At 41.9% G+C, this 24,280-nt stretch overlaps 2 protein-coding genes across 9 annotated transcripts in view; one reads left to right on the forward strand and one right to left on the reverse strand.

The window, feature by feature from the left end:
* Positions 1-4,073, reverse strand: part of AAGAB (alpha and gamma adaptin binding protein) — a 33,759-nt gene extending 29,686 nt beyond the window's left edge. For all 4 annotated transcript variants that reach the window (XM_075896868.2, XM_089782091.1, XM_075896867.2 and 1 more), the window contains exon 1: positions 3,946-4,073. In XM_075896868.2, the coding sequence (XP_075752983.1) occupies positions 3,946-4,018 (73 nt within the window). In that variant the 5' untranslated portion in view covers positions 4,019-4,073. The remainder of the gene's footprint in view (positions 1-3,945) is intronic.
* The window catches only part of IQCH (IQ motif containing H), a 136,417-nt gene continuing 116,167 nt past the window's right edge, over positions 4,031-24,280 (forward strand). For 4 of the 5 annotated variants that reach the window (XM_075896862.2, XM_089782088.1, XM_089782089.1 and 1 more), the window contains exons 1-5: positions 4,031-4,401; positions 8,174-8,296; positions 8,651-8,748; positions 9,247-9,361; positions 13,346-13,465. In XM_075896862.2, coding sequence (XP_075752977.2) covers positions 4,351-4,401; positions 8,174-8,296; positions 8,651-8,748; positions 9,247-9,361; positions 13,346-13,465 — 507 coding nt within the window. In that variant the 5' untranslated portion in view covers positions 4,031-4,350. Of the gene's footprint in view, positions 4,402-4,478; positions 4,620-8,173; positions 8,297-8,650; positions 8,749-9,246; positions 9,362-13,345; positions 13,466-24,280 lie in introns of those variants that run through there. The other variant, XM_089782090.1, reaches the window with a different exon arrangement.

Here is a 24,280-nt window from a genome sequence, read left to right on the forward strand (position 1 = left end):
GAGAACACTGCTTTGCTCCCTAGCAGAGCCAACCTGGGGACATGGCCCAGCAGCATGCCACAGCCCAGAAGGCAGGGGGTCACAGCCCATCACCAGTCTCTGGACCAGCAGTTGGGAGCCACTGCCCTAATACAGTGGTAACATCCTCTTTAGGACTTTACTGGGTTTTAACCAATATTTTGATTTTGACCTAGAACCCTCGTAGAAGTCAGTGCTGATGCTATAACACTTCAGAGTTTGTTCATGGTAGGGGACTTCGTTTAATAAGAGGGCACCATGTTCTGCTTTAGTTTCAGCTGCCAAGTGGTTTTGATGCTCAGCCCTTAAAAGGGCACAACAATAATGCAATCTCAAAGTAAAAAAAGTCATGGATAACAGGGATAAGGTCCCTAAATCTGAGCCTTTCCTTTCAGATGCAACAAAGATATGCTACGTGGGCCTCCAGGACCATGGTGTCTGTGTAATAAATAGCTCTGCCACTTGGCAAGACTGCCACTATTAGATGCTGTGTACATAAGTGAGGTGCACTGATTTAACTAAATCAATTTTAAGTCAGACCTTTGGTTAAACTGGTTCAGAAAGCCCACACTCTACCAGTGTTTTCATCCCACTCACTAGTATCCTCTCAGTCTAAAGAATGGCAGCCATCCAGTCGTCATCTGGATACCAATTTATTCCACTATTCCAATTAGATCATGTGATTTTTGTACACATCAGAAATGTAAGGGCTTTTATAACAAAATACCTGTCCCTATTTTATTATCTCTAATCAGTCTCTTTCTGTGAACTGCCATAAATGCTGTGAACAACTTGATTTGATGGTGCAAAATAAGACTAAGAAGCAGTGGGTGTTTCAAATGCTTCAGTGAATGTTTCAAAGTGGTTACAATTTTTTTAAAAAGATCTAGTTTGAGTCACTTAGTTTGACTTTCGTAGATCTCAAACAAAAAAATACTCCCAAACCTAATTTGCATAATCATGTAATCAAGATATAACCACCGTGTATTAGCGTCTTTTGCTTCCTCAGAAAACAGATTATATGAACACAGAATTCCCTGCAATTCCCAACAACTCTCTCTCAAACAAGCAGCAACAATAGAACTTCCCAGATTTCCCACAGTTCTCTCCTGGTGCTGAACACACATGCTGACTGACTCAGAAAAGCTTCCATGCTTTAAGTTACAACATTAAAGTTGGCCAGGTGCTTTGATGCAATAGCCTGTACTTAAATATCTGTATTGCTACTCAAGTCACACCTAAAGTTGTAAGTATTTTTAACAAAGTTATTTAATTTGTTATGTGCCTTGGTACCTTTTAGGTGTTATGCATGTAACTTTTCTGCCAGTTTGGGACCACTCTTTAGGACCCACAGCTGAGCTCAATGTTGAACATTTATAGAATGATAAACCACGACAATATCTGCAGAACCATTAGTGTCCAATGTCCTGAATAGATTACCAATCACTGGAGTCATGTTATTCAAAAAGTTAAATAAGCTCAATACACTGAAAATCATTACAAATTTTCCTTACTGCCAAGCATGCAATCCAAATCACTTTTTCAGGGCATATAAATGCTATCCTTATCTCCAAAGAAGTCAAAAGCACTTCTGGCAAGCCACAGATTTAATGTGGGCCAAGTGCAATATAAGATTACATGGAAATATTTGAGTGATGGGAGAAAAGCAGTGGGAAGATTATTTTTTCCCATCCTTAGGTTTTTGGTTTTTTTCAGTAAAACCAAAATCCATGAGTTAGAGTTCTATACAGCAGAAAGTCAATTGTTAAAAAGCAGACCCTATCTAAAAAGGGTATCATCAGCTACACTGCAGCCTTTGAAAATAGCAGACTGCTGGAGAGTTGTGATTTCTTCTCCCCTCCTACAGAATTTGATCTGAGAATTACCTGAGATTATCAGCTAAACACAAATGTATTTTTCTAAAGGTACTTCATGGAAGCTCACAATATCAGATTTTGGAATTTGTGGTTCACTCAGATTATTCTCTGTAAATTTTATCTGTTTCTGACTACTGGTTGTTTCTTTTGTAAATCTTAACCCCAAGAGATTATCAAACTTCAAAGGTAAAATAATTTGGTTTAGGAACAGGCTAATTAGTGTGAAAGATTGTGATAACTTGTCTCATGGCTCTGGGATTTGCCAGAGAGAACTCCTCATTGGCCTAGAGGGCACTCACATGAAGGTTGAAAGGTAAAAATCCTACCCTTTTAACATCTATGAGATTCCAAGGAGAGTTTTAATTCTGACAGCATCTACTGTCAATACTATGCTTAAACCACAAAAACTCAGACATTTCCTGGACTACTGTGACTAAAGCCATCATGCAAAGGTTACAATGCTTGACTGAAGAACACTAGAAGATGCTTAACATGCCCCTATCCAGTGGAAAAATTCACAAACATAACACTATTATTATTCACAATTATTGCAATTAGGATGGAAGACTTTAGCCATTTAACCAATAAGCATCATCAGTTTCCATTACAGTTAAAATGCCACAGAGCAGCCAGCTCTCAGAGAGCCCCATGCTGCAGAGCCCACAGGATAGAGCAGCCAGCACCCTGATGGGAGCACGGCTGGCATCCCAGGAGCAGGGCTGGGAAAGCACTGCCAGCTCCACTCCTCTGCCACCCCATGGGCTCTGCAGTATGAAAGTCGGCAACATGTAAGCCAGTTCCCAGGCCTGCTCCTGGGGAGCTGGCTGGCCACCCCATGCTGCAGGCTTTTGTATTGCAGTACCCACAGCGGGGGTAGCCGGCTCCCTATTGTGAGTAGGGTAAATCCCAGGGAGCGAGGCTGGCAAAACTCTCCAGGCTCTGCCAGCCCCACTCCTGGGGAGCCTTATATTGCAGAGTCCATAGCGTGGGGGCAGCAGCTGACTCCCCAGGAGCTAGGGGCAGGGACACCCCCAATCATAGAATCATAGAACTGGAAGAGACCTCAGAAGATCATCAAGTCCAGCCCCCTGCTCTAGGCAGGACCAATTCCAACTAAATCAACCCAGCCAGGGCTTTGTCAAACCGAGACTTAAACACCTCTAGGGATGGAGACTCCACTACTTCCCTAGGTAACCCATTCCAGTGCTTCACCACCCTCCTAGTGAACTAGTTTTTCCTAATATCCAACCTGGACCTCTCCCAACACAACTTGAGACCATTGCTCCTTGTTCTGCATCTGTCACTACTGAGAACAGCCTCTCTCCATCCTCTTTGGAACCTCCCTTCAGGAAGTGGAAGGCTGCTCTCAAACCCCCCTTCACTCTTTGCTTCTGCAGACTAAACAGACCCAACTCCCTCAGCCTCTCCTCATAAGTCATATGCTCCAGCCCCCTAATCATTTTGGTTGCCCTCCGCTGGCCCCTCTCCAATGCGTCCACATCCTTTTTGTAGTGTGTGTGTGTGTGTGTGTGGGGGGGGGGCCAGAACTGGACACAATACTCCAGATGCGGCCTCACCAGAGCCGAATAAAGAGGAATAATGACATCTCTGGATCTGCTGGCAATGCTCCTCTTAATGCAACCTAATATGCCATTAGCCTGCCTGGCTACAAGGGCGCACTGACTCTTATCCAGCTTCTCATCCACTGTAACCCCCAGGTCCTTTTCTGCAGAACTGCTACTTAACTGGTTGGTCCCCAGCTTGTAACAATACTTGGGATTCTTCCATCCCAAGGGCAGGACTCTGCACTTGTCCTTGTTGAACCTCAGCAGATTTCTTGTGGCCCAATCCTCACCCTTCCCTCCCGAGTCCCACCCGGCCGCAGATGCCCCGCCCCCCGGACGGAAAGCGCCGGGCGGGGAGCGGCCCCGAGCCAGGCCCACTCCCGGGGTAGGCGCCAAGGACCGGGCGGCAGCTGGGGCCCAGCGAGGCGCCCCCAGCCGGGAGGAATGAGGCGGGGCCGCGCCCCGGCCGCCGAACAGAGACTCACTTTTGACCAGCTCCTCCCCAGCGAAGTCGGCAGCGCAGCTGGTTATCAGCGCACAGGGAACCGCCACCGCCATTGCTCCGCCCGGTGCTTCCGCTTCCGCCCAGAGCCACGCCCCTTCCGGCCTGGTGAATGGTAGCGTCCAGGGCCGGGCCAGCGGCAGGTTTATCGCAGTGAATGACCCGCCCCTGCTCGGTGGGCTAGGGTATTGCTGGCGGGGGCAGCTCTCAGGGGGGCGGGGCCCAAAAGAAGGGGGAAGTCGCCACAGTTCCTACGGAATGTCCCTTCCTCCCCTCCGCCGGCAGCGGATGGTACGGTCCGGCCAGCGCGTCCTGTTGCTAGGGAACGGTCACGTGCAACTTCGTGCCCGCACCGAAGCCCGCGGAAGCCGCAGCCCCGGGCGCCGCCATGGATGGGACCGTCGGGCCGGGGGAGCAAGTCGGAGCCATTTTGGCCCAGGTAGGTCAAAACTGGCCAGTCGCCCCCCCCCCCGCGTGGGGTTCAACTGCCCCTCCCATGAGCCCTTGCGGCCCCCCCCCGTCGCGTGGGGGTCAACTGCCCCTCCCATGAGCCCTTGCGGCCCCCCCCCCAGTCGGGCGGCTGGTCCGGGGGCACCCCTGGGGCGGGAGCGAGGGGGACCCTGTGCGGGGGGGCCGGGCCGGTAGCGCCCATGGCAGGTGAATGGGGAGGCCAGGGGTGGGGCGCCTGCGCCTTAGAGCCCCCCCGCCCGCAGCATCTCTGCCCCTCCCCCCCGGCCTGGAGAACCCCGCTAGCCCCTTGCTGGGGGGAGCCATGTGCGTCCCGGGAAGCTGCGCTGGATAAAGGGCTCCCCCAACCCCGCTGCTGCACCCTACCCCCGTTCAGACGCTGCACCCCAAATCTGCGTTCCGACAGCCCCTCCCACACATTGAATCCCCATTTTTCGCCCCTCACCTGAGCTTGGAGGGGCCAAAAAAATCTGCTATCCCAACCCTCCCCCCCAGGCTCTGGTGTGCGAGGGGAATATGGGGAATGTCTGCTTATCAAGGGTCACCTCAGTGAGGAGTGGGGGCTTTGTTTTTCGGGGGGGGGGTGCTGACCACTTTTTTTCTTCCAACTTTTGTCTGGCTTCTGACTAATTTTCCTGTGTGTCAGTGGCCCCCCAACCCAAAAAAGGTTCCCGTTCCCATCCCTGCTTTGTGGCTAGGTGTCTGCGAGCAAGGTGGATGGTAACACTGTGCTGAGGAGCTGCTGAGACTCCCTGGTGTGTTAACTTGCCCACCGTTGAACAGAAGACAGTGGGAGGAGGTGGATGAACACATAACATCACGGCCAAAAGCTTGGGAATGGGCTGTGTTATGTGGTTTTAAGTCAATACATACTATTCTCTAGTTTCTTTGCATGGTAGAATGGAATGAGTTGAGCTGAGGATAGGCTTTGTGTTTTTTTAATTGATTAAGGCGTGGATCCAGCTTCCCTTAAAATTGATGGGAGTCTGTTATTTCAGCAGGAGAGAGATTAAGTTCTGAAAACGGCCCAGAGAAGCACTGTGGCTGCATTTCTCTTGTGGCGAAACATAGAGGAGCATGCCTTTCAGTTGATATTTGAACCATAATCTTGTTTTTTCTGTCTCCAAGCATCTGGGAACTATGGAATCACTTTCTCCTTGTACCCAAGAGCTAGTATCCCCTTCACTATGCAATATACTCAAACTAAGCATAAAGTGAGATGTAGCAAACTGTTATTTCTAATAACTTTCTACAAGGTATAAGTGGTAACAGTTCTCTATAATTTAGGTTGTCATAGAGTTTAATGTTTGGATAACACATTTCATCCACGGATTTCAAAGACTTTACAGACTGAGGGCATAATCTACCCAAATTGAAATCAGTTGAAAACTTCTGTAGGCTATGCAAAGTATGCAGATGAATGAAAGGCAGCGCAAAAAGATTATCAGCCTAACTACCTCCTAGTTGATGGTAGCACTGGGAATATTGTTGGTGAGTCATATTCAATCAAACCTGGACCCCCCTGCAAAACTGATTAATTGGATTTGGGACTAAAAGGTACAAGAGCTAGTTTACAAACTTATCCATGTCATCTCTTTCCCAACCTGATCTCCTGTAATGGCTGGGCATGGGGAGGGAAGACAGTAGGGAATGTGTTCACAAATGATGTGTTTATGGAAATAATTAATGGCATAGTGGACGATGATTTGAACAGGAGGTAAGGACCTGTAATATGAAGCCAATCTGAACCCCAGAGGATTCAAATTATAATTACTTCAGAAACTCACTTGTATTCTAAACTGTGTAGCACAGGAATACAAGCAGAAAATATGCTAGTATTTCAAACCGTCTGTGATGGGATGTGGTTGCCTGTGGGGCCAGGTTTAGGAACATTATCTGAACTGGTGCTTGCTGACTTAGAACTCAAAAGTCCTAACTCAGTATGGAGATGGTACCCTGTCCATGTAGAGGGAACGAGTTGATTTAATTGGTATTTTCTGTTTCTAATTACTTTGGTCCAATACAGTCCCTTAGGAGTTATTTTTCTCTTTGTGTTGCTTATTTTCTATTGTTAGAAGGATAAAAAAAATGAAATACACTCATCCATGGTGGCTGCACTGGCTAGCAGTCAGCTTCTAAGTGAAATTTAAAGGGCTGGTTAACCAGATTTCAGAAGAGGGGATGCGGGCCCTGTTATTAATAAAGGAGGAAAGGTGGGGGGGGGGGGTCTGTGACCCATAGGGAATGAGGAAAATTGTTATCCTTGAAATTGCCCCTACCCCTTGTCATGAGGGGTAGGAAATGTAGCCTGGAGCTGCTTTCCAGCATGTAAAATACAAGGGATTTTTTTTCCCTCCTTCACGATTAAGATTCTATTTATGTAGGTAGCCAGTGTGAAAGGAAAGCACCGTGAGTCATAAGTGTCACGGCAAGTTGACTGGGGTACTTGCACACAGACGAGGGGTAGGTGGATGGTCTGGAGAATCTTTTATTTATATATATACATACATACACACAGTTGATGTTTTGCTTTTATGTTATAGTGTAATTATTATTTGTCTTGTCTCCTTAGATTTATAAATTTGGACAAAGACTCTCTTCCTAAATGTTAGTACATAATGGGACCTTGAGTCTAGCTGGGTTCTTTGAGTGTTACCACAGTACAAATAATGATAATCAATAGGTATGTGAAAATGTAACCATTTAAGCTGTTTCCCTTACAGTTTACCTGCTGGCTTCCACTCTTGGGGAGCCAGCTGTCACCCAGCACTGTGGGCTCTGCAGCATAAAGTTATATTGCAGAGCAGTGTTTCCCAATTTTATTTGGCCACGGAACCCTTTTAAACTTGAAAGAATTTTGTGGAACCCTTAATAACAGTCTCTCATATTGAGCTGAAAAAGTAGACCACAAATAAGTAAGGATAATAATATGCAATGCTAAACAAGATCATGAGATCAACATTTAGTTTAATTGAACGTATTTAAAAACAAAATTAACATTAATAAATGTTATTATTTTTTAGTCATAAAATGATATTGTAATGGAAATTTCTCACTGAACCCTTATTTTCACTTTGTGGAACCCCAGGATTCCACAGAACATCATTTGGGAAACACTGCTGTAGAGCCTGCAGCAAAGCTAGCTCCCCAGAAGCAGAGCCCTCAGCCATTTTATAAGCTGGCTCACAGTGTATATCTGCTCCCAATTGCCAACCTTACTCCAGAGAGACACTGGGCTCTGCAGTATAAAGTTATACTGCAGAGACTTCAGCGAAGCCTCCCCAGGAGTGGTGCATGTAACTGCTAGGATTTTTGACAGTTAAACGGTTACATTTTTAATCGTTTTTTTTTCTCCCTAATGATCAGTGACAAAGACTTGTGTGATGTTGCTGTAAACTTCTTCAGTGATTGCCTCTGCCTTTGAGACTTTTTGCAGCACTTGCATGCCTCCAGGTCTGTGCCAAGAGTGATGTTTGAAGGGAATGGAGTCAGGGTCCCGTTGGTAGCAGGTCCTCGCTTCTGAAGCTCTTTCTCTCTGGTGGCATTGTAAGATGTTGTCCATGCTTTTGCACTAGCTGTGAGTTTCAGAAGTCCTTGGCAAGATTTCACTGTATCTCCTGTAAAACTGTAAGGCTGAAGAGGCTCAGAATATTTGCGTCTTCTATTTAGGAAGTGAAACCATGTGAAGTTCACACACACGTTATGGTGTTACGGATTACTGGTATAACAACATGATTTTGTAGGTTCAAGACGACCTTCACCACCTTAAGGACAAATTGACAAGCATCAACCGTGAACAAAATGGAGAGGGTGTGGATGTTCATGTTCTTGAAACAGCCATTGAAAGAACTGAAATTGGGCTTAGAGTAAGTACACCCACTATTCAAACAGAGCAGGAAGTACTTGCTGGTAGTGAAGTGTGTATCACTAGTTCAATGTAAATACATGGGTCTAAATAGTTGCTTCCATCTGTATTTTATTTTGGCACTGAACTGTATTTCAAAGCCATGATTGCACTTTTTGGATGGTCAGAGTCAACAAGCCTTATAGCTTGTAAAGTTATTCAGGATGTGCTACAATTACCCATAAGTGTCCAACCTGTCATTCCTTTTTAAATAAGTACAAGAGCCAGAATGTCAAGTTAATTGATCTAAGTGAATCAGCTGTGTGTTTCTTACTCCCCTTTAATAATCTTAATTTGGTTTTTCCCTCTCTACCAGAAACATGCTGAGAATTATTTAAATGCCATAAATAGAAGTGTGTTGACTATTCCTTATACTGATGAGAAAGAAATATATTCAGAACAACTCCCCAAATGGTAAGTAAAACCATTTTTATGGAGGAAACTAATGCAAGTAAGTACTATAAAAACTTTTGCATTCGAAAGGTCACCCAAAGAATGGACTTTATATACAACTTCCAATTCCTCTATTGGAAATGGAAGCAGTTGAGTATTTAAGCCCTCGGTTGAAACATTTAACTTGGATGATATTAATACATGACTGCTGTCTTCTAATTCCGGAATCACAAGTTTGAAAAAAATACCTTGCATTGTTAAAATTGTATTGATTCATGGATTGCTCTTCTGTATTACATAAAATGTCGAAGAACAGTATAAAAACAAAATGCAGTTCCACTAGGTTCATCAAGCTTTTCTGCTAATTCATTTTTACAACTACTGTATTTTTTCAGTTTTGGCTATGCGTAAATTTTAGTAAAACTATAGTAGCCAACCAGATGGAGGCAGTACAAGATTTATAGGTAAAGCCAAAGCAAGTTTTGTAACTTCTATTATTTCTGTTTCTTTCTATACTAGGAGGCTTCCAATTGGTGCTGCTCAGAAACAGTTTATTTTTCCACGTGTGCCTGTGAAGCCTCGGACTGTCCTGCCGTATGGCAGATCAGCACTACATATTTCTACAGGCTCGCAGGTCTGAAATAATGTGTTACTACTTTGACAGAGAGCCAGAGTAAATGTTGAAGATGAGGGTCAAAAAGTTTACCAAGAATACATTAGGTCTGAGTCAGTTAAATATATGAAATTGCTTAGCAGATACTCATATAGTTGACATTCTCCTAGCCTTCCTATTCCAAACTCCACACAGAGTCTCTTTAGGACAGGGTGGCCATTGGTGACTCAGGGTTTTAGAAAATTTTCAGAAGAATGACAGTTCCTCAGAGATGGGAGGCCCTTTTTCCTGTCTTTAGAACAAGGTAAGATCTTGGCTGTAGAGGACTTGAAAACCCACAGTTTTAGTGAAACATCTTATTTCATTCTGAGTTGTCAGTTTTGATCAGTTTTCTCACATTGTGGTAATTTGAAAACAATTATTTTTTAAAAACATAAGCTTTATTTAAAAAATCCAGTAACAAATTTGAAAAGTAAAATTTCTAGCAGAATAAAATATCTCTGAAATTTTCACAAATTTTAACGACGTTTTTTGGTACGTTCTAGTCAGCATTGAGACTATTGGCTGAATATTGTCCTTTGGGCTACCCTTTATTTATCTGGTACAATCCAGAGTTGGCAGGCTATTTTGAATTAGTTTCTTAAATTAGGGAGGCATCAATTAGGCCATGAGAGCAAGTTGGAGAAGGAGCTCTGTTGGATTCCAGAACCCTAACAACAAGGTAGAGAACAAAGCTACTTGCAGCAGTGAACCAAGAATCAGCTGCCCAGATTTCAAACTGCTGGATCCCTCTGCAGAGAATTAGTTTATAAATTAAGTCTAAAATTTTCTTGTCACTGTAAGGTGAAGAAAATTGATCTAGAACTCTTAAAATAATAATGAATGTTGAAGTACATGACTCTGTTTAAAGAGGGATTGTTCAGTGACAACTGCAATTTAATTATCCTGGTTTCTTTCTGTTTTGAGATGCCGCATTAACATTACTCTAATACGTCTCTATGCACTAAAGTCTCATCGTTTACACTTGGAAAGGAATGTAAACTTCACACTTCTCTGGGGCTCTGTTGAACAGAACACCCACAAGACCGTGCAATTTGGAATGGGGGGAAAAAGTGCTGATGCAGAAAATGGTTTTAAGAATCTTTTAGAGAGAAAATACATTTTCCTAGAAAATGGTCTAGGGCTTGACTGTATAAATACACTTGTGTCATGAAATATTATCGAAGGCCAACTAGTGTATAATTCATGGTCTTTCAACTGTTACATGCACGGGTGAACTTAATTTAGAGCAGGACACATTCTACGTCCTAGCTTGACTTTCCCTTGGGGGGGGTTGGAGCCCCATTGTCCTTTCATTTCTGATATCTGTGACATCTGCTTAAAAATGCATATCCATGGACACACAAGATAGCCCTAATTTCCCATTATGAAGTAAATGACAAACAGTGCTGTTTTGCCAGCTGTTCAACATGCATGGCATGCTAACATAAAAGCTTTTATTATTAAATAGTTGTGGAATCCAGCTGGGAAATTACCACCTATAATTCCCTACTTTCTGTCTTTTAAAGTAGGTAATCCCCAGTTTCAACTATAAACTCTTTTTATGTGGAAAAGCAATGTAAGGCAAATAGTTATCAGTTGTTAAGGGTACTTAAGCATCTACAAGCTTAGTTTATTTAACCTGCTGGTTGAAGGAAACAAGTTTCAAACATATACTGGAGATTCTGAAAGAAAGAAATAGTTTCAGATAGGATTATCTGTGTGCTTTGCTATCAGTAGCAAGCTGCATGGTGGTAGATATGGAACACAAGCTATTCTTGCAGTAGTTAGCAGAAAACAAGATTGCAATGAAATAACACAGACTATATTTTCGCATACAGATTGTTAGAATTCTTGCCATATGCCACATAGTCTGGCCACAGATGTGCTAGTAGACTCTTGAAATTATTATTTATGTGTAGGTACAGTATTTCTGAATCAGGACAACAGTGGGATGCAATTGTGCTAGTCCAAATAATATGGAAAATCAGAATACATTGTCACCATTGTCATTCTTGCTTGTTGTAATTGCGTGGTTCTTCCAGGGAAGCCTGAGAGACTTACACACACCTCTCACTAGAATTATTTGGGGTGGTCTCTCTCAAATCCCCTGCACAGCAACGGTAGTAAAGACCTTAGTGTCTCTCTAGCTGGGTAATTCAGCTCAAGCTTATTTAGAGAATATGCTAAGTTGAAAAGGCCTGAACTGATCTGTTTGTTTTTCTGTTCAAAAACTGCTTTGGCATCCAGGACTGCTCATGGTGGGGGGCAAAGGAAGCAGTTTTGCCTGGGTCCCAGTGATTCTAAGGTGCCTGGAGCTCCCTGCTGCTGCTACTATGGCATCAGAGGCTGGAGCCCCGGGCCCCTTTGAGTCATCTCTAGAATGTTGGAGCACTACACTGGGCACTCGGCAGGACTTTGAGGGCTGTGGGGTTGGTAGCCCAGCACTGCAGCTTGGGTGGAGCTTAGGGCTGGCTATCCCAACCCCGCCCCTTCCACCAAAAGCTCTGCCCTTTATGGGATGCCATACCACCCCACACACACATCTTGCCCTGGGGCCTGTGGTGGCCGTTGGCCCTGCTTGGTGGCATTCTGGATGCAATGTGGGTTTCCTGTTCTCTCATTAGTATAAATGAGAGTTACACAGGTAAATGAAGAAAATAGACTGGGTAGTACTGCCAACTAGGCGCAAGCTGTCTATTGTCAGGGATAAGAATTGGTTCAAAATAGACAAATATGCTTTGTTTTTCAAAGACTAATATGGTAGAGTCATCCTACGTGGTGAAGTCCACCCAGGCCCTCCATATGAGCTGAATTTCATGCAATCTGAAGTGACATTTGTACTGAAGTGCTCCTTCTGTTGGGTACAGAAATTGTGTACATTAGATTCATTTTAAAACAAAATTATTAAGAAACTAGTTTTACCTGTTTTCTGTCCTTTGGGATTGTCTTCCACACTAATTTTTATAAGCTGAACAACAAGATCCATTCCACACAAATGAAATGGGATGTTAAAAAAACCTTATATTTTAATTCTTGTTACTATAATGATTATTTATTTTCTCATCTACTAAGTAAAGTTCTACCTGTACTGTGTTCAGGCAATGGACTGTAACTGATCCAAGGAAGTTGTTTTGTTCCATAAAGAAAATCTCTGGCAGGTGTAGACATGATGGATTAAACTATTGCTGTAAATTATGTCAGCAGTTTAAACCTATCCCATAATCAGAGCTCACATTTACAGCATCCAGCTAACGTTCGTCTGATTCGGTGAAGTGCTTCAATATTTGCTTGAGGAGAGAATAAGCACAGCCAAATAAATCCTAGTGGCCAAAAATCCTGGCTTACTTTCTGTTCTGAACAGAATCTATTTATTGACACATATATACTTGTTCCCTCTAGTACAGCTGAGTACATTCATCAGGACTGATTCTGCATCCACCAAAATTAATAGGAAGATTTCTAGTATGGGAGGCATCCCATTGTCGTCTCTAATATTTGTAGTTTTTAAAATTCGGAATGTTTCTTTTAGTAAAATACAGTAAAGTCCATTTGTAGTTTCAATGACAGAAACTGTGTGCACCTATATCATTTAAATGGATCAAACCTAACACATAATTTTCCTGAAATTTAATTAATGTATATTGTGTTGCTCTAAAACTTTCAGGACATATTAAGTAGATCCAACAGAGATTGGTGGAATGACATTTGTGAATAGTTATTTTGACCTCTTCTGTGTCAATTGTCAAATAATCTAATCACAAATACATGTTTTTATTATTTGTCCAGTTCGATGGATTGTTGAATAACATTAATGAAATTATTTGAAATTGTATTCCCATTTATTGATTAATTTATTTGAGCAACATTCTTCATTATTCAATCACACTTTTTAAAAATATTTTAGTTTATATAGTAAATATATTTTGAGACAATGTATTGTATTCTTTTATGTCTTCATTTCAGCACAAGCTTGCAATGAATGTGAAAATCATGTATGACCCAGCGCATGCCAGTAACAGAGTTATTTTAAAACAGAGCTATGGAATCAGCTTGCCACTTATTAATAAGAGAAAATCAGTTCCTGTGAGTAATTTGTTTTAATGCCATTTTAAAAATAAATATTGTCCTTATTTTTACTTTTGGCTTTCATATTGTAACCTTTTACATAAGTGTATCTCACCCTCTCTCTCTTTCTCTTACTCTCTTTTTTTTAACTTTGTTAGTAATACTAAGATCATTTTAACAGAATAACAATGCTGTCAAAAACAGCAGCACTGTGTTTAAAATAACAGGGCTTGGATCCTGCAGAGCACTAGGGTACATCTACTTTGCACAGCTTTTAGTGACAAGGCTGTATCATTGTCACTAAAAGTCAGCACATGTGTGAACACTGATTGTTGGTACTTTTGCCAACAAAATACTTCCACCCCCTATGAGGGTGTTTTGCTTTGTCGGCGGGAGAGTGCTTTTGCCGACAAAGAAGCATTCACGCTTGCTGCAGCAAAACGTTGTCATTCATTTGGGCAGGGGGAGTTAAGCACCCGTGAATGACAGAATTTTTGTTGATCAAGTGCACGTGTATACATGCATACTTCCCTTAACATTTTGGTGTTATAATCTTAATTGACATTTTTTTAAAGTAACCCTAACAACAAAACAGTGTAATTCTAGAGATGAGTGTCAGTGAATTCACAAAGAGAAGGTCCCTTATTTAAACTAGGAAATCAAAGCATCTTAAACATTCATATCTTGAACAAGTATAAAGTGTTAAAGAGTGAAACCCAAAAATACAGCAATCTAGTTATATAGACTTGTATGCTTTAGAAGAATTCTTAGAGTAATATTAAAGTTTTCTTCACATAATTGCTATTAAATCTGCTCCTCCCTCCCCCCCCCCCCCCCCCCCGCTCGCCTTTTGTGGTCTCTGCTACTGGCTGATTTTGTACTGCTAGTTCCAAATGAAATATGTGGTTGGTTGATCAGCTCATAACTGAGTTTCTACTGTAGTAATTCAGAGCTGTAAAAATATAGTACATAGATTATGCATTCAAAACACTTCTGTTCAGCTTATGATCTTTCAGACCTCAACAAATCAAATGTCTTCTGTATTTTACAACTTTTTTTTACCAAGAAAAAAAAATAGCAAGATCACATTTCATACATGAGACTTGTGTTGTCAAGAATACATTACCCGTGGAGTGCAAAATAGGGATGTAAGCGACTAGTCAACTATCTGATAAGCAAGAGCTTATCGGATAGTCGAGTAGTTCCTTGACTAGTCACTTCCCCCCTTACTGCCTCTCTCAGAGAGAGGCAGTGGGGAGAGCAGGTGCTGCGACTCTTGTACCTTTCAAAGGGAGAGGCGCAGTGGGATAGCAAGCGCCCCCCTTATCAACTGATGGAGTAGTCTATGGAAATTCCATCCATTATTCAATTAGTTGATCGAAATTTAACATCCCTAGTGCAAAATGCAAGCTTAGATATGCTTAGTTATATAAATGACATTACCTTAATACTATGATGATAATGTCTTTGAAATATTTACAACTGATTCTTTGGAACATTTTTAAAGACTATCATTCTCTTCAGTATTGTCTACTTATCTTTATGTGAAATTGTATTTTTGCAGTATGGCCATTGTAGATGAGCTGAAAGATTATGTCCTTATGTTGGACACCAAACAAAACAATTACGTTCATATCCCCGTAGAACAGAGTTCTCTGCTCCATGCTTAGTTGGGCTATAGTTGCAAGCTTTCTTTTTTCAGAATAGATGTATATAGGGAGATAGAGAAAAGTTATCATCAGCAACAATAACATTGCCTTTATTGAGGAGGAGAGGCTTATGTAAACAGATGTCTTGAGTGTACAAGGAACCAACATTAGATTTTGAGCTTAGTTAAACAATTTGGGTAGGGCTCAAGATGACTTCCTAAGCCTCTGAAACTATGGTCTGAGAAAACAAAGTCACTAATCCATCTGATTTGTGCAACTCGAGCGCCATAAGTTATCAAAGAAGATTCCTTCTGTTGTTGAATACTTGTGACAAAGTCCCTAAAGGAATGTGACGTAGTGGGGATTTTGTCGACTCTTGTAGTACTGTGTTCACTCTGTTTGCTTTGTCGTGCCGTGTGCGATTCCTACTGTCCTATGCTGCTCTGCAGTGATTCTGTGAGTGTGTGTGGTGCCCAGCAGGGGATGGGATCTCTGGGGGAGACTCCTGAGGGAAGGCACATAGGCAGTGGCCCAGGCCCACCTGTCACCTGAGCTAGGTGGAGGATACAGTCAGGTGACACTTTGCCTGGGAATCTGAACAAAGTAGGAGATGGAGCAGCTATGATCAGTTGCTAAGTGTGAGAGTTAGTGGCTGAGGGAGAAGGGTGTCTAGCTGGCCTGCAGGGCCTGGGCATCTTTTCCCCAGGATGGATTGTACTGAATGTTCCTAGTTCCCGTAACAACAAATCTGAGCCACGCTGTGTCCCTGTGAACCAATAAACCTTCTGTTCTACCTGCTGGCTGAGAGTCACATGTGACTGCGGATGGGAGAGCAAGGCCTGGCCCCATCTCCTTCTCCACCCTTGCAACTGCTGTTGGAGGTGCTCGCCTTTCATTCTCCATTCACACCTCATTCATTTCAACAGGACAATCAAGGAAAGGGGAGAGCTCTTGTTTTTTCTTACAAGATCTATATATCTTAATACAAAGTTAGAGGAGAAATGTTACAGAGATTCTATAAGAACACTTAACAAAGATATATCTAAAAGGACAAGATCTTAATATAAAGTATAATATTACAGGGAAAACTTACTCTCCTCTCCTCTAGCCCCAGAGCTATTAAAGGGGTAGACCCTGGCCACAGTGCCTGTGCCAGCTCCAAGCCTGCCAGCCCTGACCCAGTGGCCCCAAAACATGATCCAGCAAGCCACTGGCAGCCAGGCCTCCACTGTTCCCCAGGAGCAGTCTGCAGCTCCCAGGAGCCTGAAAGGGGCTGGAGAAGGCAGGTGCCTTCCTGGTCCAGGGTGGAGATCATGGACCTTATTCAGGTTGGGGGGGTGGGATGCCCCCAATGTCCATGATCTCCGCACTAGATGGAGGAACACGGCTGTCTATGGCAGGATAGCTGCTAGCCTGGCCACCAAAGGCCACATGCAAACCCAGGAGCAGGATTGCATGAAAATCAAGCTGGTCCGGCAAGACCCCCAACCCTGGGCCCTGAGCTTCCCCTCCCTCTTCTTCCCCTTGCTTCCCCCTTCCAGCTCCCTCCTCCTAGGTTTCCCCCTCCCCTCTCCCACCCTCTCTCTTCCCCTCTTCCACCTCCTTTTCCCAGTCTCCCCAGAGATTCATCCCCCCCCAGTTTTTTCAATAAACCCAGTTTCTATTTTTGAACATACGTGTCTTTTGTTTGACATCAGGAAGGGGGGCTAGGGAGGGGTAAGTGGAAGGATGTGAGGGAGGAATGGGGCACGAGGCCCCGGTGGGGAGGACTGGGGTGGCTCTAAGGGCTCCTCGGGGTGGACGCTCTCCCACAGGGCCTCCTGGATCCTGACAGCCCCCCGATGGACCCTCCGGATGGCAGCCTGCAGCAAGTGCAGCCGGGTTGATGGCAACGACCCCATGAGATGCATCGGCGTGCCCAGGGGCAACTCTGGATCCATGTGGCCGAGTGCTGTGGTGTCCCTAGTGCGGGCACTCGGGGCACTCCAAGAAAGGACTGCTTTGCTGTCCCTCATCAAGGTAGACAAGCAAGCAGGGAACCCTGAGAACTGTCTGTCCGGGGTGGAGGTAGGGTCCCTTTAAGCACGGAGCTCAGTTAGCCTCAGGAAGCAGCCCCACACACTAAGTCCTAACCTGATGCCCTGCCGGTACTGGTTCCGGCCAGTCTTAACTTCAGTTCAGGGTCAACTCACTGTGGATGCGCTATTTCGAAATAGCAAAACGCTGTATCGAAATAGGTTTTGTGTGTAGATGTGTTAATTCAAATTATCTTAATTCGAATTAAGTATTTCGAATTAAGTTAACTCGAATTAACCCTGTAGTGTAGACGTACCCTTAGAGTAATTCTCTTATTGGATCAGTGTTTCTTAAACTATGTGTGTCACAACTTCTTCTTTGTTTCTGTTACTTTTTGTTCTTGTCTCTTTTTGCCTGACGACAATTTTTTTTTTTGAAGAATATTTTCATAGGTGTTCCGCATAAAAAAAATTGTTTGGTGTTCTGTGGTGTCAATAAGTTTAAGAAATACTGTATTGGATGAAAATGGACACTTTGAAAAGAAGTGGCACAACTGCGTGAAATTAAAATTTGTCTCTCAAATTTCTGCACCTCTACCACTGTCCTTTTAAAATAAATGAATGACCTTTAACATGGCATTTTCCACCAATATCTTTTATATTTAATATACACAGATTTGTCACTCCAAAGATCAATTACTCACATAATTTTGATTCAGCGGTATGGACCACAGGGAAGCATATGCCCAATGATCTCATACAAAACACTCTTTTACAATTTAATTTATGTAATAGAAGCATTATGCAGCAAGCCCTCTGCCATACGCAGCATTCTAGGGTGTTTGGTTTTAAACAACATAAACAGCATCTGTGAATGGCACAGTTGCGGGCTGACACTTATAAAAATGATTTTTGAACGCTGTTGCCCAGACTAAAAAGTGATTTGTCTAATCCTGTGATATAGAGTTAATTAGAAAAAAAACCATCCTGGTTAAAACCACTCTAAAACACTTCCACAGAAGAATATTACTCTGCTGCAGAGTTGTGTGTTTCACCACTGTCGCTGAAACATGTACTGATCAGCGAAAACTTGTTAATGTTGACTTGAATTACAAATGTTAGTCTAAATTAGGGAAGCTGTTTGATATATACTAACAATTGCTATGGGACAGTATATAGCATATGGTTTTATATATAAACATATGGCAGGGAGATGGAATAACCAAACAGGTATTTTCCATCTTCAACCTCTATAATTCTTCAGTAGCACTACTTAAGCAGAAGGCTTTTTAAAAGTGTTTTATTTTGTTTTTTTAAATCTCAGGAAATACTCTGTTTTATATATATATTTTTAGAAGATGTTTCCATTGCTACTGAACCCTAATGCCATCAGTTTGAAAGCAGGAGGATTTTTATGGACTTTTTGTCAAAATAGACCTCTGTTTGTCTGCACGGCAATAAAAGGTCAGCTTGCCCAGGCTTGCAGGGCTACAACATTGCTGCATAAGTGTTTGGGCTCAAGCTGGTTCAAGCTCCATGAATTCAAATCAGCTGACCCAGGCTCTGAGATTCTGTACCATGGGTTTCTTATTAGAGCATAACCATATCCCTAGAGAGATATTGTGGTTTGAATGTTATCTGTAAGGGTGCGTGTAAGATAACCAGCATTATTTTTAAATAACAATGTGAGCTTCTACACAGCCATTCCATCATTTCAAAACAATTTTGAAATAATGGATGGCTTATTCTGAAATCTGTAAACCTCATTCTACGAGGAATAACGCCTATTCCAAAATATCTATTTCGAAATAAGGTGTGTGTAGACACTCCACTGCTACTATTTCAAAATAGCCCCTCACCTGGGCCATCCTGTTATTCCTCCCCAGGGCACTAAATTGAGATAGCACGTCTATATAAGGGAAGCCTGCCTCAGACTTTTGAGGCTTCCCTGCAACATAGATGTGCTATTTTGAAATAAGCTATTTCGAAATAACTATTCTGGAATAGCTTATTTCGAAATAAGCATGCAGTGTAGACATAGCCTAAGTGTTAAGGATAATAAAGCAAGTTACTTGTTGCTGCTGCTTTAATTAAATTAGGGTACATAATTGCAGACTGAAACCATGGTCCTCTAGCTTTAAAAATAAAGGCCTCTCTACCACTTCAGATACAGAAACACCTTGATTAGAAAAACCCGTAGGTCTTATCTATATTAACTCACCACCTCTGTTGATCTAACCTACTCAACTTCAGCTATGCAAATAGCATAACTGAAGTTAATGTACTTATCACGGTGTCTTCTGATAAGGTGGTGGGGGTTACTCTTCCCATCCTGTTGGAGTACTGGAGTAGACGGGAGAGTGCTTGGTGATCGATTATCATGTCTAAGCAGATACAATAAATCAACCACCAGTGGATCAATTGCTGTAGTGTCAGTCCATTGAATAGTGAAGACAAGCCCTTATTCTCTCTAAGGGTATGTCTATTTCAAAATAACTAGCATTATTTCAAACTAACTTAGTCCGCATCTACACAGCAGTTATTTAGAAATAATGTCAAAATACTGCCAAGCTGGAGGACTTCTTACTCTGACTCCTATAACCCTCATTGTACAAGCAGAAAGGGAAGTCAGAGGAAGAGTGCTCTATTTCGAAATAAGTGCTGTGTAGACACTCTCAATTTTGAAATAAGCTACGCAATTGACTTAGCTCAATTTGCATAACTTATTTCGGGTTTAGGGTGCTGTGTAGACGCATCCTAAGATGTAACCAGTCAATAGAAGGCTACATGGCTATAGTGTACACATGTAGTTCCTAAAGTTGCTCCCACTAAAGTCCAAAGGAAAAATAACTCCTCTTAAAATAAAAGGGAGTTAGATTTGGATAAAAAGAATACACAGTAAAAATGATCATAATTATGCTTATTTGTAACCTATTTTCTTGAAAGTTAGCCAGTATTTGAATATGCAAGGAAATTTAACCATTTGGCAGGTTTGAAGGTATATTAACAAACTGATTTTGAGGGCAAAGGAGATAAAAGATTAGAAAAATCAATTTCAAATCAGGATATAATTTTTTGCAGTGATGTGCAACTTTAAAACAGTTTAACAGATTTTTTTCAAATCGTAGAAACATTATTCTTTGAAAGAAGAGCAAATGTGACAACTTTCCAAATAAGGAACTGATATTGGTGTTTTATGATGAAAGCTAAATGCAAGCTTTAACTGTGGAGCAGCTACTGTGTCTCCATAGTTTTGTCATGATGTTGCCTCAACTTCTATCTATCTGATCAGCAGTAGCACTCTTCTTCTGTCATAACATTCCACATATATAAAATCAAGCAAAAACAGAGTACCATGTTAAACAAAAAAAGGTATTTTGGGTATCACATTATTTGCTGAGTACTGTCTAGGCTACAAGTAAATGATGAGGAGATAACCATTAAAAATAGACAGTTCCCATGGGGCATCCAGCAAAACAAAATGCTGATCTGAATTGCCGCAAAAATAACTGTGACTAACTGCTGTGACCCTTTCAGTTTTCATACAGCTGCTGTGCTACTATAGAATTATACTGGCACTTTGGTCCCAGTTTTCATCTAACTAAATATATTATGTAATGTAAACTTAGAACCTTTTAATTTATTCATGAGGTATAATTTCATACTCTGATTTCTCGTTTATATAAGTTGCATCATACTCGCTGTTTTTCTCTAACTTACTCCAGTGGCAGCTATCATCACCATTTCATTATTCACTCTTTTCTCTGTATGTATGTGTGTTGATGCTAATCTTATACTCTCTCTCTCAAAGCATATATATTTCCATAATTATAAAGTAATGCTAAGCATGGCAATTCTGTTAATTTCAAATGATAGAAGAACGAGTAGTAGAAAGAAAGGAACAAAAGACCTCAAAACCCACTCGGATTTTAAGCTCATGCATACGACAACAATTACAGTCAAACATAATTTGGCATTGGTAGCAGAATTAGATTTAAACAAATTGATTTTACAAGACAGTAATTCCAAATGAGCTTGTTGCATTTGTAAACCATACTAAGAAGCACATGAATTGTTGCCGCTAAAGATAAAAAAGGGAATAATTGGTGAGATGGAGTTAACTTAACAGATGACTACAGTCAGCATCCTTTCAACCTAGAAATGGGAATGTGAAGGTCACCCCCATCTCCGATGACAAACAGAGAACATTTTGTTGGTAAACAAATTAATCTTTTGAAAGGTCACCATTTGTTTTAAGTTTTTATCCAGTTCTTGTCATCTGGAATCGGAGATTGACTGTCATTTTGCTAGGCAGGGTGCAGTCAGAGCCACCGAAGCTGCTTCTGTACATATCAGCATTCCTTGAGAAAACTCAGTGCCTGATTGCGATGCTATGGGCTGCTGGTTTACAGCTGTCTCCGGACAAGAATGGAGGCCCACCCCTGAATTCCAATAAGATGGGCCTGCATATTCTGCTTGGTGTAAGCTGGCCCTTTGCCCACAAGTAAAATGTATTGTAGTTCAGGCCAGCAATTATCTCTCTTACTTCCTTCTGTGCTGCTTCTGTTCTCTTTTTCAAAAAACAGATGTGTTATTCACTGAAGTTCTGCATCTATTCTCTTTCGCACCTGCTATGGCAGAATTTTGACAGAGGTAGATTTTGGGAAAGCTAGCACTATGCCATCAGCTATCATTTGTTTGATAATAGTTTAAAGGAACAGTGCTGATTTTTCAGCTAAAGGGTGTTCAATGCTATCTCTTTAGAGGATCCAAAGGAGATTCAGAATAGATCTGCTATATTATTATGAAGAAGCTCTGGCAGTTCCATATTTAGGGCTGTGTTGGGCTCTCCACTTAAAACCGAATTGATATCTCCCTGTTTACATAAAAGCTCCTGTTTATCTTCGTCCACAGTCTATCCTAGAGTGTGTACATTGATATAAGAAGGGCAGAGTTGAATTTTTGAGATTTTTTTTTTTTCAAACCCTGGCTGGCATCTCAGAATTTCAACAGGCAAATCCCTTGGAAAAAAAAATAATTTCTGACATTTTTACAAAGACAGTTGTGCTTTTTGGGGCACTCGCCATACTACAATGGCTCTCTCAGTATGTGTTGGGGTTCCACATGCCGCTTCCTAGTGAATAGAGGAGCAAAATGAGGTCATGTAGGCTGATGAAGCTCTGTAACTTCACTGAGACCTATTTGCCCCTCCAGCATCACTGCTTAGTACAAACATATCCCCCAAAAAACCATGGCAGCCTTAATTTTTAATACTGTACAAGAGTGCAAACCATTTAAAAAATACCTGGAGATATAGATAGCTGTGTCACTCAGGGCCCTGTCATCAGTTTTTCACAACTTGAATTAACTTAATTCCACTAATCACAGCCCATGTGTCTTCACCCTCTTTCTAAACAGCAAGCAGGCCATTTTGATCACCAACCATGTATCTTCATGTGTTTTGATAATTAACGTAGAATTTGCATCTACATGCCTCAGCTTAAGTATACATGTGTATATGAGATTTGGTGTCACACTGGAAATAGTGGATGTAAAGTGTTTTTCTGTAATGTTTAGGAAAATGTGTGTGAATGGGTGATCTTTGGTGTTAATGATTGCTGGAAATTTGGTGGGTTAATTAGTAATTAGCAAGTTATAAGATGGGGCAGGATTGTTTGGGCTGGGCCTGGTTTTTCATTCCACTACTGTAAATCTGGTGCAACAAAGTGGAGGGTTCAGTCCCTTATTTCAAGTGTGAAGACAAAATTCACCACTTGCATCCCTCCATCAAAGTCAATATATTTATACCAGTAGGGAATTTGTTTCCCTATCATTGCACAGTGAAACAGACACATTTTAGCTATGCTTCAGGTGCAAATTTCAATGCAGCTTTAACTGTTATGTTACTATGTGTGTTGTGATTCTCACTGAATATAGCTGGGTTTTTTTTAACAAAGGAAATAAATAGTGAACTAATAGGAAAATCCTTGCTGCATTAAAACAAGTACTCCATTTAAAATGAAGCAATGAAAAAATACCATGTAGAGTGGGACAGTTGTATCCACATGAGAACCACTCTTTTTAGAAGCTAATAGAATTGTTTTTCTCATGTCTCAGGTTAATTATTCTCTAAAGTGCTTGAGATGAAAAAATACTTTTGCGACACACTCCAGGCACATTTATACAGAGCAAATCTTAGCCTGCACTACAAATGACACGCTTGCTCCTAGCCTTTGAAAACTGTACTGTAAAAGCACCTGTCACCAACAAGCACACTGTTTGCTGACTCCACAAAAGTGTATTTGCTGAATCATAATGTTTGTCACATACTTTGCTAGCAGATATTACTCCTGGAGGAGCATCTCGTAAATTCTAATCAACTTTCTTAAAGTGTGTAGGATGCAATTGTAGCTCTTCTAAGCCAGAATTGTGTTGTGACAGAGGAGGTGATGTGCCTAAGATAGTAGGCCTGATTCTCTGCTGCCCAGTCGTTGAGACCTGTGCAAACAGGGTGTAAAACATGGACAAGTGAGAATGATGGAGTTTTATGCATTCTGTAGTCATTTCCAACTGTACAGTGTGTAAGGTATTGAAAAATAAGGCACATGAAACCATAGAAAGCACCCCACAGGTGAGCATGGGAAGGAGTGTTACTTACTTGCCTGTAAAGCAGGTGTGTCAAATGCTTTTACAGACCTTCCTTCCATCAGTAGTCCAACCTGTGGGCTATGCAGGACAGATGGTGTCCTTGTCCAGGAAGATTTCCCGCCCCCCCCCCCCCCCCTCCCCAGTAGCATCATCCAGCCGCTGTCTTCGATCTGCATTTCTCAGCACTGGAAGTCACGTTGCTGGGGGACATGTTCCCTGTGCCTTCTTTCCCTTTATTAAACCTCCATTATGGGAGACCTTATTTAACCCTCCAAATATAATTAAAACACACAATTCTGACCATTACTGTACATGTTCCCACTTTATCCTATAACATACACATATTGAGGGGCCAAGAGGCCAATTATTCAATAGCATGTCTCTTTCGAAGACCAATTGAATAAACAAGCCAAGCTTGTTTAGGGGGCCAGCTTTTATGTGCATGCCTAGTAAATCTTGGATGCCACTGCCATACAAATAATAAATCCTTCTGCTTGTGGGCAACTAGACGACAGTGAATT

Source organism: Pelodiscus sinensis, chromosome 14 (genome assembly GCF_052426305.1).
Source record: "Pelodiscus sinensis isolate ZL-2025 chromosome 14, ASM5242630v1, whole genome shotgun sequence".
Lineage (NCBI taxonomy): Eukaryota > Metazoa > Chordata > Testudines > Trionychidae > Pelodiscus > Pelodiscus sinensis.